Source organism: Theobroma umbraticum, unplaced genomic scaffold (assembly GCF_002168275.2).
Source record: "Theobroma umbraticum cultivar Fairchild unplaced genomic scaffold, ASM216827v3 scaffold_25.0, whole genome shotgun sequence".
NCBI classification, from domain to species: Eukaryota; Viridiplantae; Streptophyta; class Magnoliopsida; order Malvales; family Malvaceae; genus Theobroma; species Theobroma umbraticum.
Genome location: NW_018397282.1, coordinates 86078 through 101011, shown reverse-complemented (window position 1 = coordinate 101011; position 14934 = coordinate 86078). Strand labels below are relative to the sequence as shown.

The window sequence follows — 14934 nt, the reverse complement described above, 5'->3', positions numbered from 1 at the left end:
GGCCAATTTATTTTCACAAGTAAGATTGTAAAACTGTTGTCAATTGGTGGAATATCAATTAAATACAAACATAACAGTCGTCACAGTGGGTATAGGCATTAGTTATAGTGGAAATATGTGTGTTGATCTCAGGAGGGCTACAAGACACAATGAAGTACGATAAGTCTCATCTCAAGCAGTGTTTTAGTACCAGATCTTATTAGCCATAACAGAACATGATTATTATTAGTAATGTACCCACATACTATTTTTCTCCTCACCTTTCCTAATATAATTCTTATAATCTTATTTCTTTGCTTTCTGCTTTAAGTGCTGTATGTTGTTCTCATACAGGTAATTCCAGGGATAGGATGTCAAGAGCCTCTTACACTTTGAGATTAGGCAATCTTGGCATTTTCCATGATTATAAGATGAATATGTAACTAGTGAACTGCATCTATGGATTAGCAGTTTCTTCAAAACTTTAAAAGGCAATAAAAGAGACCAAAAGAAAAGTATAGAGAATAGGACACAACAACCGAGGTGATTAAAGGGCTGAACTGAATATGATTTATGCTAGAAGTTGGTCCCAAATTATCAGTGACAACAAATCAGAGGAAATATCTGAATTAATTAAACTAATATATTGAATAGGTGTTTGCTAGCATACCAATCCTGTTATCCTTGACTCTTCCAACAGTTCCTTTGTAATCATATCCAGTATGTGCCTGTTGTCTTTCAAAGCATTTATTGCAAGCTCTTCTGTCTCTTCAATGTACTGCATGAACACCAAGAATCATAATTTCATTCGAAGTTAAAAGGTCAGAAAAATTAAACATGTATTTCATCTTTATACTTAAAAGGAAAAGAAAAACCATTTCATTGCCTGTTTAACAAACAAAAATTGTGTAAGACACTCACAGATACCATAGAGGCCTGCACCTCTTTTGCTGTTATTTTCTTCAACCATCTATGAAAATGTGGACCAATACCAAACACAGGAAAGCGAAAATTTAACTAAGGTATAGAACATCTATTTTGAAGTGAAACCAATTTGCTGGTAAAACTAGGCTTTTTTGCTACTAAGGTAGCAAAATGCAATTTTTTATGTTAAGAATTTAATAATATGAAAGTTGGTTTTTATATGTCACAACTCCATCTTCTTTCACATCAATTTCAAACAGGTCATCAGGTACTTAAATGATTAAAGGACAGAGGAAGTTACTATTGGTCCAATGGGAATATCACAGCAGCAAAATTATTTTGCAAATTCAACCTAGTTTCAGCAGGGACATTCTTTCTTCCTCTTTAGGCGTGCATTTGTGTGTGTGTATATAGATAATATGTATGTACGGCTATGGCTCAATTCAAGTCAAATAGCTTGCTCAGTGCTTCAGACTACTCCATGGCACTTAAACAGATGAATACATACACAAATGCAGTATATAATTATGAGGTTGCTGTCACATGCTCATCTCTGTGCATGCATATGACAAAACCAATTGATCTTACGGTGAGGAATCTTTTTTGGCTGCAAAGTAGTAAAATCTAAGACTACCATGGAGGATAATATCAGGTCTGTTAACTAACTAAATATTTAAGAAAAGCTATTAAAAACTTCTCTTCTTTGTATGGCTCAAATAAAAAGATGTTTTCACCATATTTTTTTATTCATAGATGGAAATCAGATTATAAAGAAACAGATATTTGTACCTTCTATGCAGGTAGTAGCACCTATTACTGTAGACTCTACTTTGTCACAACAGCATAAAACAGTCATACAAGATAGAGCAAGCTAAACTTACCCTTGTCAACTCTCGAGTAAATAGCTCAGATACTTCAAGCGTCATATTGGCAGGAATTACATGAGGGTCATCCCACTAAAATAATAAAGGAAAAGGACAACAATAATTACTTTAGAAAAATTAGGAAAACTTATTCAAAATTTTTTTATTCAAATTTGCAACTTGGAAGTCATACCCTATATTTTATTAATTCACCCTCTGGGCTATCTGGTCGATCCAACAGTCCCACTCTTTTTGTTAGTTGCGTAAGCCCTAGCCTTGCGTTTTGTGGACTGATCACCATTTCCCTTGCAATCTGAAGAGACGCATTGAGTGAGGAAAACAAGAGTTGAAGGGCATTTTTTTCTTATTACAAACAAAGATATAGACCATTGTAAAATTAAGATAATCTGAAATGCATTTAGTTTAGATACTTCCAACCCAAAAAAAGAGAAATATGATGCTAAAATAATGTGCACCTAGAAATACGAATCAAGACATTTGTAATTATATGAAACCAAAAGACAAACATGGTTGGTTGAAACATGGCATTTTTAATCTTTCCTTTATTTTTCCTTCACTATTTAGTACTAAAGGCATTTCTAATATGTTCACTTATATTATTTAAACTTTTTTTGGCAAGTAGGAAATGAGGAGATAGGAAATAGGAGATAGGAGATAGGAGATAAGAGAGAGAAGAGCTATAGTGAGAGAGAAGAAAAGAAAATGAGGAAATATATATAAGAAAAATGGAGAATAATGATGTTAAAACTAAAAACATTAGGTTAAAGGTAAAAAACGTAAAAACATGATCAGAAGCATTATTAATACTTATTTTTCTTATTTTTCCTTATATTCCCTTTTCATTCCTCCTTTATTGTTTCTTTTCTTTTTTCTTTTTAATTATTTAAAAAAAGTTTATGATTTGTAATAAATTGAAAAGAAAAAAAAAGACTAAAAATTGATTTGATTAATCAATTCGTGTTTATTTTTTTTATTTTTCTTCACAAAAATTAGAACTTCTACCCATAGCATAGAGAAAATAAAGAAATGTTTATCTGTCTTACTAAAAGTAATTTTACACCCACTGCAACATGTGTGCCCTTTACTAGTATGATGCTACAAAGGTGCGTCTAGAAATACGAATCAAGACACTCTCATTAAAAGCTCTGCTGATACTTCATAGAAATGATTTCCAGGAGGCTAAAACAAAGTGAAAATTGTACTCTTATTATCTAAAGGTGATGTGCAAAAATGTAAAATGCCATGAGGCTAAAAATGTGCTAGGGCCATAAAAAAAAAAAGACTGAAAGCAATCAGACATTCTCTACATTGTTCTTAACAGAAGAATACATGCCTGTTCTTGTTCAATGTGATCTAGTTCTTTCTTAGGGCAGTCTTGAGTACTGCCTGTGGACCAATGTTCATGCAACTAGACAAGCTTCTAACAAGATTTTAACAAAATAAGCTATGAATAGTATTGGTGCTAAAATATGAGAAAAACATATTCAGAAAAGAATTAGAGCATGAAATCTCCATTTGCTCCATTTCCATAACACTCTCTCATTACAGTGCATGGTGGAAAGGTAAACTTGAACATGAACCTTAGATATCAGTTATTGGTCTATTTGAGCTCTTAGGCAACAATATGGCAGCACGTATCTTAAAGTGAAGCAGTGCAAGAGAAACAATATGAAGCCATATTAACAATTACTGTGTTTGAAAATCCTGTTTAACTTCTGAAAACATTTCAGAAATTTCTGCAAACAGTCTTTTTTTCCGATTCCTTCTGAAATAAACCAAATAAGTGATGACAACATTCTCAAACCAATGCTTTTCACAAAAAACATTCTCAAACCAAATCATTAAATGCCAAAAGTTCCTCAAGGTTTCACAGAGTACAGTAGCATGCTAGGGGTGTGGACAGACTAACTGGACAAGAGTTATATTTCTTAATTTTCCTCTAAGTAAGCAATTTATTTAAATTATGGTATCAAAAAGTAACTGCAATCACCTTTGTTATCCTTTCCAGATCATCCCTTCCACCATCACTTAAGTCATCACCAAACACAAGAAGTTCAGCGCAACGTCCACCATGAGCTACCACCATTTGCATTTTCATGTAGCCAAATGTTGTATAACCTTGGTCTACCATGTCTTCACGGGGGTAGAATACAGATATTGCAGTTTCCTACTCATGTTGGGATTAATAAAAGCGAAAATAATGATAAATGGAAAATACAAATGGTAAAGACCATTAGAAAATATCAAATAGGAACCAATTGCTCGTATCAGACATGTACCTTGCCACCAGGCAGGAGCTGAGAAAATGCATGCCAATCAAATCGCGGAAACAAGTGAGCTAAAACAATGTGACCAGCTTCATGAACAGCCAGAAGTCTCTTCTTTTCAAAAGATACCTATATTAAATCAACTCAAAAAGTCAAAAAAAAAAAAAAGCTACAGACTCTTTAGTCTGTAATGTCAGCTTCCTTTTGTTCTCAAATGCCCAATAAAAAATGGTAGAAATACCTAAAAGGACAATATTAGTTATTCCACATGCTTCTATTACTCTCCACCAAAGGAATATCCTAAGAAGAATTTTGATGAAGTTTAATTTTTTTTTTTCATTTTACTGCTGCATACCTCTAGAGCTATGCAGCATTAGGCTTCTAGGAGAAGATTTCTCCTGAAATTTCATACCTACTAACCATCTACATGTAGATGCAACTTTAGAATGGAAGATATAAAATTCATACTTCTTAAAGTTTGTGGCCCACTACAATTTACAACAACGAAATTTCATATTCAGTCTGATAGCACCATTTGAGAATGATAACACTTACACTTGCTTCACATTTCTGTTGCTCTTCCTCCGTAAGGAGTACACCCATACCTTCAAGCAATTGTTTGTCTAACACATCAATAATATCTTGCTGGAAGATCTTGGAATGTCCTTTTCTCACCTGCGGTAAGATATGTCCTTAAATGTAACAGAAACTCAAGAGCTTAAGAAAACCACTCAACAAAAAACTTCTGCTGAAAATGCATGAGAAACCACCACAGTTTAGTCCAACGTTTTTCAAACAAGCTTGAGGGCTAGGAAGCATGGACATAGACACATGACAATGACACGATATGACATGAACACAGCTACACAAATTTGGACTTGGACACGGTCACTGACACGATATGCCACATATAAATATTTTTCTCTGTGTGTGTATTATTTAAAATTTTACTATTAGTTTGACAAAAAAGGGAAAAAAATATACAGTAATGTTTTTTTGTAGAAATAATATACATAATTGAGAATGTCTTTGTCAACCAATTCTTAAGGTAAATTTACTATCATGCACCATTTGCCATTGGGTTGATAATCTTCAAATATATCCAACCCAATTGCTTTATTCATTAAGTCTCTAGCCCAATACACTTGAAATCTTTTAACCAAAAGCTCAGTTGATCTAAAACTTTCAAAACCTAGTACCTACCGTTTAAACTTATTATTTCTTTCACAACACCTGACACAAGCTGCAACTCAACAACATGGCATCAGCTTCTACTCCCTTATTGCATCATCTATATTGTTTTCACCTCTAATCTGAACCTCAGCTACAACAATGTGACACTTGAGGCAAAACCAAGGCATGATTAAACAGTTGTTGCAATTTCTCTCTTCTCTTCTGTCTCTTGTAGTAAATATGGTGGCAACAAGTATTTGTTGCTTCACTAGCACATCCATCGCATGCCTGTTGTGCATTTGTCTCATGTCAAAAATAATAATTTTGGCATCTGTGGCAGTAAGTATCTGACATGTATCCAGCCATGTCATACATTTAACCATATTTGACATGGATATGTGCATAGAGCCATGCAATGCTTCATAACTTCAGATACAGACAAACTAGAAAAACCTAGATTACCAAACTTACCTATTCCAGTGTCCAGGTTTATGATTCACATGATTCAAACAACATTGATATTAAAGACTATGATTAGACCTGGCAATTCGTGTTTTCATGTTTTAAATGTGTCAGACATGATTAGACACGAAACACGTTAAAGTTAAACACGAGCACAACATGAATAATATTCATGTCTTAAATTTGAAACACGTAGATATATACGTTTAATAATCGTACAACAAGACAAAACACGATTAACACGTTTATTAAACGTGCCAACATAAGACACGACACGATTAATAACACGATTAACACGTTTAACACGATTAAATAAAAATAATTACAATTAAATATAATTTTATTATTTAATTTAAAATCAATAATTATAAAAACAATTATAATGAAACAAAATAATAATAACATTAAATATAATAAAATTTAACATAAATAAAACACATAAAATTCATTATCATATAAAATGATAATATCCATCATTAACATCTAACCTTAAAATACTAATAATATCTAAAATGATCCAAAATGATAACAAAGCAAAATTTCAAAATTAGGGTTTCGGCATGGCATAATTACATTACTAATAAAAATTTCTAGGCAACTACAGAGACTGGACAGGTTAAACATAATCCGCTGAAATAGCATTTCTTTTTTGTCATAAACATTGAAAGGATGGGGACTGTTGGTTTGGAAAGAATCTATGTTTTCTAAATGGTTTATATTTGGAGTTGGTTGAACAGTGAAAACTGGAAAGACAACAGATCACTTAGAGGAGGTTACGAAAAAAGTTAATTTCTCATTTATGTTGCACACAAGGATGATAATAGGCACCGATAGTAACACAACCAGTATGACATGCTTAACAGTTAAGTATCTACTGACATGAAAATAGCTATATCTCATAGAGAGCTGCCATGATGGCTTGAAGCATACCTGAGATGAGACTAAAATGTAGACTTCATCTGAACCATATAAGAATGCATTTATTATTGGATATAAGACCAATGAATACTTACTGACATTATTGCTGCTTCATTAACAAGATTTCGAATATCTGCCCCAGAAAAACCAACTGTGCGAAACACAAGCTGTAGCATTGGATAAGAGGAGACAACAGTTAGCCCAAAACCCAATTTCATCCATTCAAACTCAAACAGTTAGTGTGTCTATCAGAAACCAGAAGAAAATTCATGTCATATTGTGCATGTCACTGCATCAAAAAGGGCTGCAATCAAGTTCTGTAAGGAAACAGCTCTAATCCTACATTTAAAACTCACATTCCTCTTTTTTTCTCATTATATCCTGAAATACCATTTGCACATTGACAGCTAACACATTTTCTCTCCTCCTTCTTACATGTATTTTAAAATGTTGATTACTTAAAATTATTTGTCTATTTAATCCTTATTACCAGTGTGTGGGTTGTGCAAATGGCTAGGCACCTAATAATGGGGTTCGTTTCAAGACAAATAATGTAAAACAAGAAGACAGCACCACATAATTACTTAAAATTAGTCACCAATTCCTTTCGTGAGCAGCTGAAAATCAGTAACCAAGGTCCATCAGACAAAGATCATTTACACTGTGATTATTGTGGAAAACCAAGGCATACTAAGGAGACTTGTTGAAAGCTGAATGGTTGATCAACTAGGGGTCGTGGAGGTAAATAGATGGGCTCAACAAGACCACAAGCAAACCTTTCCGAAACAATAGAAATACAGTCTTTCCAATGAAGTTCAAACCCTAAGGCGTCTTTTGTCTCAGCTTGATTCTCAATCGACCACAATTGCTTCCAATTTTGTCAGAACAGGTACTCCTTTTCTTGTCTAGATTCTGAAGCAAACAAACATATGACAGGCTCTTCCAATAAATTCTCAACTTATTCTCCGTGTTTAGACAATAATAAAGTCCATATAGCAGATGGATCTTTAGCCTCTATATTTGGAACAGGTTCTGGTAAATGTACTCCCACGATTAATTTATCTTCAGTCTGTCATGTTCCTAGATTTCCTATTAACCTTTTATTTGTTAGTTCAATTACAAAAGAGTTTGATTGAAAATTTGAATTCATTTCTACTCATGGTGTTTTTCAGGACCCAAAAACAAGGAGAACGATTGGCTTAGGTAGACTGCAAGATGGCTTGAATTTAGTAGAGGAAGGTTGCAGTACCTTGATTTCTAGTATAACCGTAGCCCTGTAAGAGAATCTATGAATGTTAATGACACTGGAACATTGTGAAGAAACCTAGCATTGAGAAGACACCAATCATCGTGAGGTTGAAAACCCTACTACGGTGAATCACTAATCTTGACAAGGTTAGAAAACCACACTAAAGTGAAGAATAGCCAAAATCCCACTTTGGTTGGCCAAGCCAAAGATACTAGAACCTCTTGCTCTTTTGAAAAGAGTCCAGAGAATAAGCACTCTTGCTTAAAAAATATTCTTTATTAATTCTCAACTTAAATGAGAATAATAACTAAGCCTAAAGGTCCTATTTGTAGTATTATAGGCCCACATCCTAATAAAGCTCTACTTCAAGTTGTCTAATACAACTAGAGTAGTTAACAAGAGATTTAAATAAAATAGGTGTTCAATTTCTAAATTAAACATGACTAGCCTAAAATCCTAGTACAAGTAAATTAAATAAAAAGGAAAATTCTAGCATACCTATAATTCGTAAATAATAATAATAATCTAATAATATACTCCTGTATCAGTTAATCAAGAAATAATCCAATGTTATAGATGATTAAGACACCCCTCTTTTTCTGTTTTAGAAAGATTATATCCTAGTTTGTTTAAACAATGCAAGTTGGATTTGTTATTTGGTGATGCTTGTGAATTTGCTTAACACACTAGACATTCTTATCCTTCAATTAATAATAAGAGTTCAGTTCCTTTTACGACTATTCATTCCAATGTATAGGGACCTAGCAGAACATTTTCTCTATCCAATTATAGATGGTTTGTTAACTTTATCGTTTGTTGTACTAGATTAACTTGGATTTATTTCATGAAAGTAAATAATGAGGTTTTTCTTTTTTTGTTTGCAACTATTTCACAAAACGATTTGTACACAATTTGATGCCAAGGTTAAGATTTTGAGAATCAACAATGGAACACAATACATGGATGGTGTGTTTACAATGGGATATTGCACCAAACTAGCTGTGTTAGTGCACAAAATGGAATGTCTGAAAGGAAGAACATGCATTTACTAGAAGTGGTTTCATCTCTCATGTTTACTATGAATGTTCCAAAGGTTTAGTGGGGTGATGCAATACTTTCAGCTGCATACCTTATTAACAGAATGCCCTTAAAAATACTTAATATTAAGAGTCCTTTGGAAGTTCTACAAGGTAGCAATTCATAAACTATTCCTTTAAAAATTTTTGGATGTGTGTTTTGTTCACAAGAGAAATTTAGGTAAGTTAAAACTTGGGGCCCTTAAATGTGTGTTTGTTGGATATTTCGCAACTCAAAAGGGATATAAATGTTTTCCTCCGCCCTCAAGGAAGTACTTTGTGATTATGGATGTTACCTTTAGGGAGTCTGAGCCTTACTTTTGTACACCTCAGTTTAGTCAAAATCCTAGTGATGACAAGGAATAACATAAAGTTGGACGATTGGGTAGACTAGATTTAAAAATCTACACACGATGAGATAAGATAGATAAAGCCATCGAGCATTGAATACCTAGTCAAACGCCATCTTTGAGTTCAGCCCCTGAAAATACATATGGTGAGTCTCCTTTTAACTTTTGATTTCTGTAATTCTAATTCCATTGCTAATGATCTTGATGTTCCTATTGCTATTAGAATGAGTCAAAGCTTGTACTAGACATTCCATCTATAACTTTGTTTCCTATGATTCTGTCTCCTTCCTAAAGAGCCTTTGTATTATCTGTTTCTTCTATTTCTATTACATAGGGTTGGCAAGAAGCATATCATGATCCAAAATGGAAAGAGGCAATGGTTGAAGAGATGAAGGCTTTGGCAAAAAATGAGACTCGGAAACTTGTTACTAACTCATTAGGAAAAAAAACCAATTTGATGCAAATGGGTGCTTATAGTGAAACATAAGACAGATGGTTTAGTCGAGAGGTACAAAACTAGACTGGGGGCAAATAGCTTCACCCAGACCTATCGCATGGACTATCAAGATACTTTTGCTCCTGTTGCGAAAATGAATACTATCAGAACCATGTTATCATCTACAACTAACCTTGATTGGGACCTATAACAATTTGATGTCAAGAATGCCTTCCTACATGACTCGGAGGAAGAGGAGTATATGGAAATTCCTCCAAGATTTGATGATTAGAAGACTAAAGGGAAGGCTTGTAGATTAAAGAAGGCATTATATGGTTTGAAGCAGTCACCTAGGGCATGGTTTTGATAGGTTAAGTAAGGCCATGATTTCATTTGGACATCATCAAAGCAATGCTGATCATACCTTGTATATTAAACACTGTGATGGTAAAATTACATTACTTATTGTTTATGTTGAAGATACAGTTGTGACTAGAGGTGATAAGGAGGAGATTGCCCGACTCTGAAAACTTTTAGCTTAAGAGTTTGAGACTGTTATAGAATAGGAATGTGTAAATATTCTTTTATTAATAAATGTAATTATAGGGATTGGGAATCACCATAATTATGGGGATTGGGATTCACCATAATTATAGGGATTGGGAATCATCATAGTTGTAAGAATTTTATTTTCTTTATTTTCTTTATTCTTTTCCTATTTTAGAGATGTATAGGCTGTATATATAGGTGATGTATTATGAATGAAAAGTGTAGAGTTTTCTCTTCCTAAATAACATGGTATCAGAGCAGTTTTGGCAGATTTGTTTCCTTTAAAACAGAGTTCTTAGTTTCTCTTTTACACCTAAACCTAGGTCACTTATTTAGGGTAACAATCTTATCCCGCAGCCGGCACTAGGAGGAGACTCACCTGCTGATCGGCTTCTTCCGAGAACCTTGCCACTAGAGTCCCCACGAGTGGCTGTCACACACTACCTTTGGTTTCTAGTTCTAGCCGTCTGTTAGAGATTCACTCCGATTTTCTCTTCTAGTCTTTACGCCAGAAAGTTTCAACAAGATAGTTTGGTATTCTTGTTGAGTTTTGTTACTGGGTTTTCAAGATGGAAGAGTCTGTACCAGAGAAAAAATCAATGGTAGTGGCTGATGTGATTCCTGTGATGACAAAGATCATAGAGCATAGACTTAATGGTTCCAATTATTTGGATTGGAGCAAGACAGTTCGGGTCTATTTAAGAAGCATTGAGAAGGATGATCATATTACTAATGATCCTCCAACTGATAATACAAGGTAAACCTGGATGAGAGAAGATGCACAGTTGTTCTTGCAGATTCGAAATTCCATTAATGGTGAGATTATTAGACTCGTTAATCATTGTGAGTTTGTTAAAGAGTTGATGGATTATTTGAATTTTTTATATTCTGGTAAAGGAAATATTTCTCGTATTTATGAGGTATGTAAAACATTTTATCATGCAGAGAAACAAGATAGGTCTTTCACAGCCTATTTTATGGATTTTAAAAAAATTTATGAAAAGCTTAATGCTCTATTGCCTTTTTGTCTTGATGTGAAGGTTCTGTAGGATCAACGAGAGCAAATGGCGGTTATGAGTTTATTTGCAGGTCTCCCTCCAGAGCTTGAGATTATCAAATCTCATATCCTTTCTGATTCTGAGATATCCTCTCTGCATGACACCTTTACGAGAATACTGCGTACAGAAAGCTCTAACTTCACATTGGCGCAGACTAATAACAGTGCTCTTGTAAATCGTCAGAATAATAAGAGTGGTAATAGAGGAGGGGGAACGAGCAATCGTAACCGAGATGTTGATAGTCGTAGTCAAGAGTCAGGAGGAATTGTGTTCTATTATTGTCATGAGCCGGGCCATACAAAGCGTTTTTGTAAGAAACTCCAAAATATGTCTCAGCGAGGCCAATCAGCAAATGTTGCAACTTCTAATACTACATCTTTTGATAAGACTATTGTACTTTCTGCAGATGAATTTGCTCAATTCTCTCAGTATCATGAATCATTAAAATCCACTACCTCTCCTATCACGGCTATCGCTAAATCAGGTAACTCCACTATATGTGTTATTTCCTCATCATCCAAATGGGTCATTGATTCTGATGCCTCAGATCATATGACAGGTAATTCGAATCTATTTTTCACTTTCCAATCACATACAACTTCCTCTAGTGTTACTTTAGCCGATGGATCAACCTCTTGTGTTCTTGATTCTGGAACTATTAATCCAACTCCAACAATTTTATTGTCCAACGTCTTAAATCTACCTAAGTTTTCCTTTAATCTAATCTATGTTAGTAAACTCACTCATGCCTTGAATTGTTGTATCTCATTCTTTCCTGATTTTTGTCTATTTCAGGATCTTACGACGAAGCAAATTATTGGTGGAGGTCATGAGTCTGGAGGTCTCTACTACCTTGACACACAGGTGCCGAGATCCATTGCTTGTTCAAGTGTATTGACCCCCTTTGAGGTGCATTGTCGATTGGGACATCCTTCTTTGTCTTAAAAAAATTGTCCTCAATTTCAAAATGTATCTTCGTTGGATTGTGAGTCACGCCAGTTTGCCAAACATCATCGTCTCCCTTCAATGTCTAAGAGTCAATAAACGGGCTATGTCCACTTTTGAGTTAGTCCATTCTGATGTTTAGGGTCCTTGTCCTATTGTATCTAAATCTGATTTTAAATACTTTGTTACTTTCATTGATGACTATTCTTGTGTCACTTAGCTATACTTAATGAAAAATCGTTGTGAGTTATTCTCTATTTTTTGTGCCTTTTGTGCTGAAATAAAAACACAATTTAATGTTTTTGTGCGTACATTGCGAAGTGATAATGCCAAGAAATGTTTTTCTGATAAATTCAATCCTATATGATTCAGAATGGCATTCTCCATCAATCTTCTTGTATTATTACACCTCAAAATGGAGTTGCCGCGAGAAAAAATAGACATCTCCTTGAGGTAGCCCGAGCACTTTGTTTCAAATGAAAGTTACCAAATAGTTTTGGGCTGATGCTGTCTCCACAACTTGTTTTCTGATTAATCAGATGCCTTTCTTTGTCCTTCATGGTGATATTCCCTATACTGTCCTCTTTCTTTCCAAGTCTTTGTTTCTTATTGAACCTAAGATATTTGGTAGTACATGTTTTGTTCGTAATGTTCGTCCCCAGATCACCAAATTATATCCAAAATCTCTCAAGTGTGTTTTTCTTGGTTATTCTCGTCTTCAGAAAGGTTTCAGATGTTATTCTCCTACTCTTAACCGATATCTTGTCTCCACAGATGTCACTTTCCTTGAAAATATTCCTTTCTTTCCCTCATCTTCTAGTTATGATAGTCAGGGGGAGGAAGATGATCTACTAGTTTATAGTGTAACCCATCCTGTGAGTACCAAAGATATTCTTGCACATGATCCTACACCTGTTCGGCCACCTATTGTTCATGTCTAATCCAAACGGCCAAAGGCTCAGACCACATGCCCTTGATCAATCCCTTCACCGTCAAATCCAGTCTCTAGTGATCATGATCCTAGTCTTCATCTCCTTATTGCTCTTCGCAAAGGTAAACGCCAGTGTACTTATCCTATTTCATCTTTTGTTTCTTATGATCACTTGTCTTTTTCTTATAGTTCGTTTGTTGCATCCTTGGATTCTGTATCAATTCCTAAAACAAATCATGAAGCCTTGTCCCATCCTGGTTGGCGTGCTGCTATGGTAGAGGAGATGGTGGCTGTAGATGGTAATGGTACTTGGGATTTAGTAGATTTGCCTGCTAGGAAGAAAGCTATTGGGTGCAAATGGGTGTTTGCTGTAAAGGTAAATCCTGATGGATCAGTGGCTCGCCTTAAAGCCCGTCTTGTTGCTAAAGGATATGCCCAGACTTATGGTGTTGATTATTCTGATACTTTCTCTCAAGTTGCTAAACTTACCTCTGTTCGTTTATTCATCTCTATGGCGGCTACCTATGATTGGCCTTTACATGGTGACCTCTAGGAGGAAGTGTACATGGAACAACCACCTGGGTTTGTTGCTTAGGGGAAGTATGGGAAAGTCTATCATCTTTGAAAATCCTTGCATGGCCTGAAACAAAGCCCTTGTGCTTGGTTTGACAAATTCAGTGAGTCAGTTCAAGAGTTTAGGATGAAGAAGAGTAAGTGTGATCACTGAGTGTTTTATAAACAGTCTAAGGTAGGCATAATCTTACTAGTAGTGTATGTTGATGAGATATTGTCATTACTGGGAGTGACACTGCTGGTATTTCATCACTCAAATCCTTTCTTCATACCCAGTTTCAGACAAAAGATTTAGGGTTGTTGAAGTATTTTTTCGGTGTTGAAGTGACAAGGGGTAAGAAAGATGTATTCTTGTCCCAAAGAAAATATGTTCTTGACTTGTTGACTGAGACAGAAAAATTGGGTGCTAAGCCGTGTAATGCACCAATGACTCCTAATTTGCAACTTACAAAAGAAGATGGTGAATTGTTTGAAGACCCTGAAAAGTATAGAAGGTTGGTTGGAAAATTGAATTATCTCACAGTGACTCTCCTGATATTGCATACTCTGTTAGTATTGTAAGTCAATTTATGTTGCTCAACAATTAACCATGGGCAGCTTGGAATAATCTTATGTTATTTGAAGGGGGCTCCAGGATGTGGTCTATTTTATGAAAATCATGGACACACTAATATGAATGTTTTTAAGATGCAGATTGGGTAGGTTCTAAGATTGATAGGAGATCCACTACGTGATATTGTGTTTTTGTTGGAGGAAATCTGGTCTCATGGAAAGTAAGAAGCAGAATGTAGTATCTCAGTCTAGTGCAGAATCAGAATACAGAGCTATGGCACAAACAGTGTGTGAACGGTATTATGGATGTATCAGCTATTAAGTGAAGTTGGTCTTAAGTCTTCTTTGCCGACAAAGCTGTGTGATAATCAAGCTGCTCTCCATATTGCCTCCAATCCCGTGTTTCATGAACGAACTAAGCATATTGAAGTAGATTGGCATTTTGTTCGTGAAAAGATTCAGCAGAAGTTTATCTCTACAGAATATATTAAAACTGCAGATCAACTAGGAGATATCTTCACGAAAGCATTGAATGGATCTCGAGTAGATTATATTCGTAGCAAGCTGGGCATGATTAACATCTATGCTCCAGCTTGAGGGGGAGTGTT

The 14934-nt window shown here is 34.9% G+C and overlaps 1 protein-coding gene across 1 annotated transcript in view; it reads right to left on the bottom strand.

Annotated features, from left to right (window-relative positions):
* The window catches only part of FTSH12 (FTSH protease 12), a 34210-nt gene that overhangs the window by 1939 nt on the left and 17337 nt on the right, over positions 1 to 14934 (bottom strand). Inside the window, exons 11-17 of the mRNA XM_021443814.2 lie at positions 6703 to 6774; positions 4610 to 4729; positions 4067 to 4183; positions 3778 to 3954; positions 1960 to 2079; positions 1785 to 1859; positions 650 to 757 (exon numbers count right to left, since the gene is read on the bottom strand). Coding sequence (XP_021299489.1) covers positions 650 to 757; positions 1785 to 1859; positions 1960 to 2079; positions 3778 to 3954; positions 4067 to 4183; positions 4610 to 4729; positions 6703 to 6774 — 789 coding nt within the window. The remainder of the gene's footprint in view (positions 1 to 649; positions 758 to 1784; positions 1860 to 1959; positions 2080 to 3777; positions 3955 to 4066; positions 4184 to 4609; positions 4730 to 6702; positions 6775 to 14934) is intronic.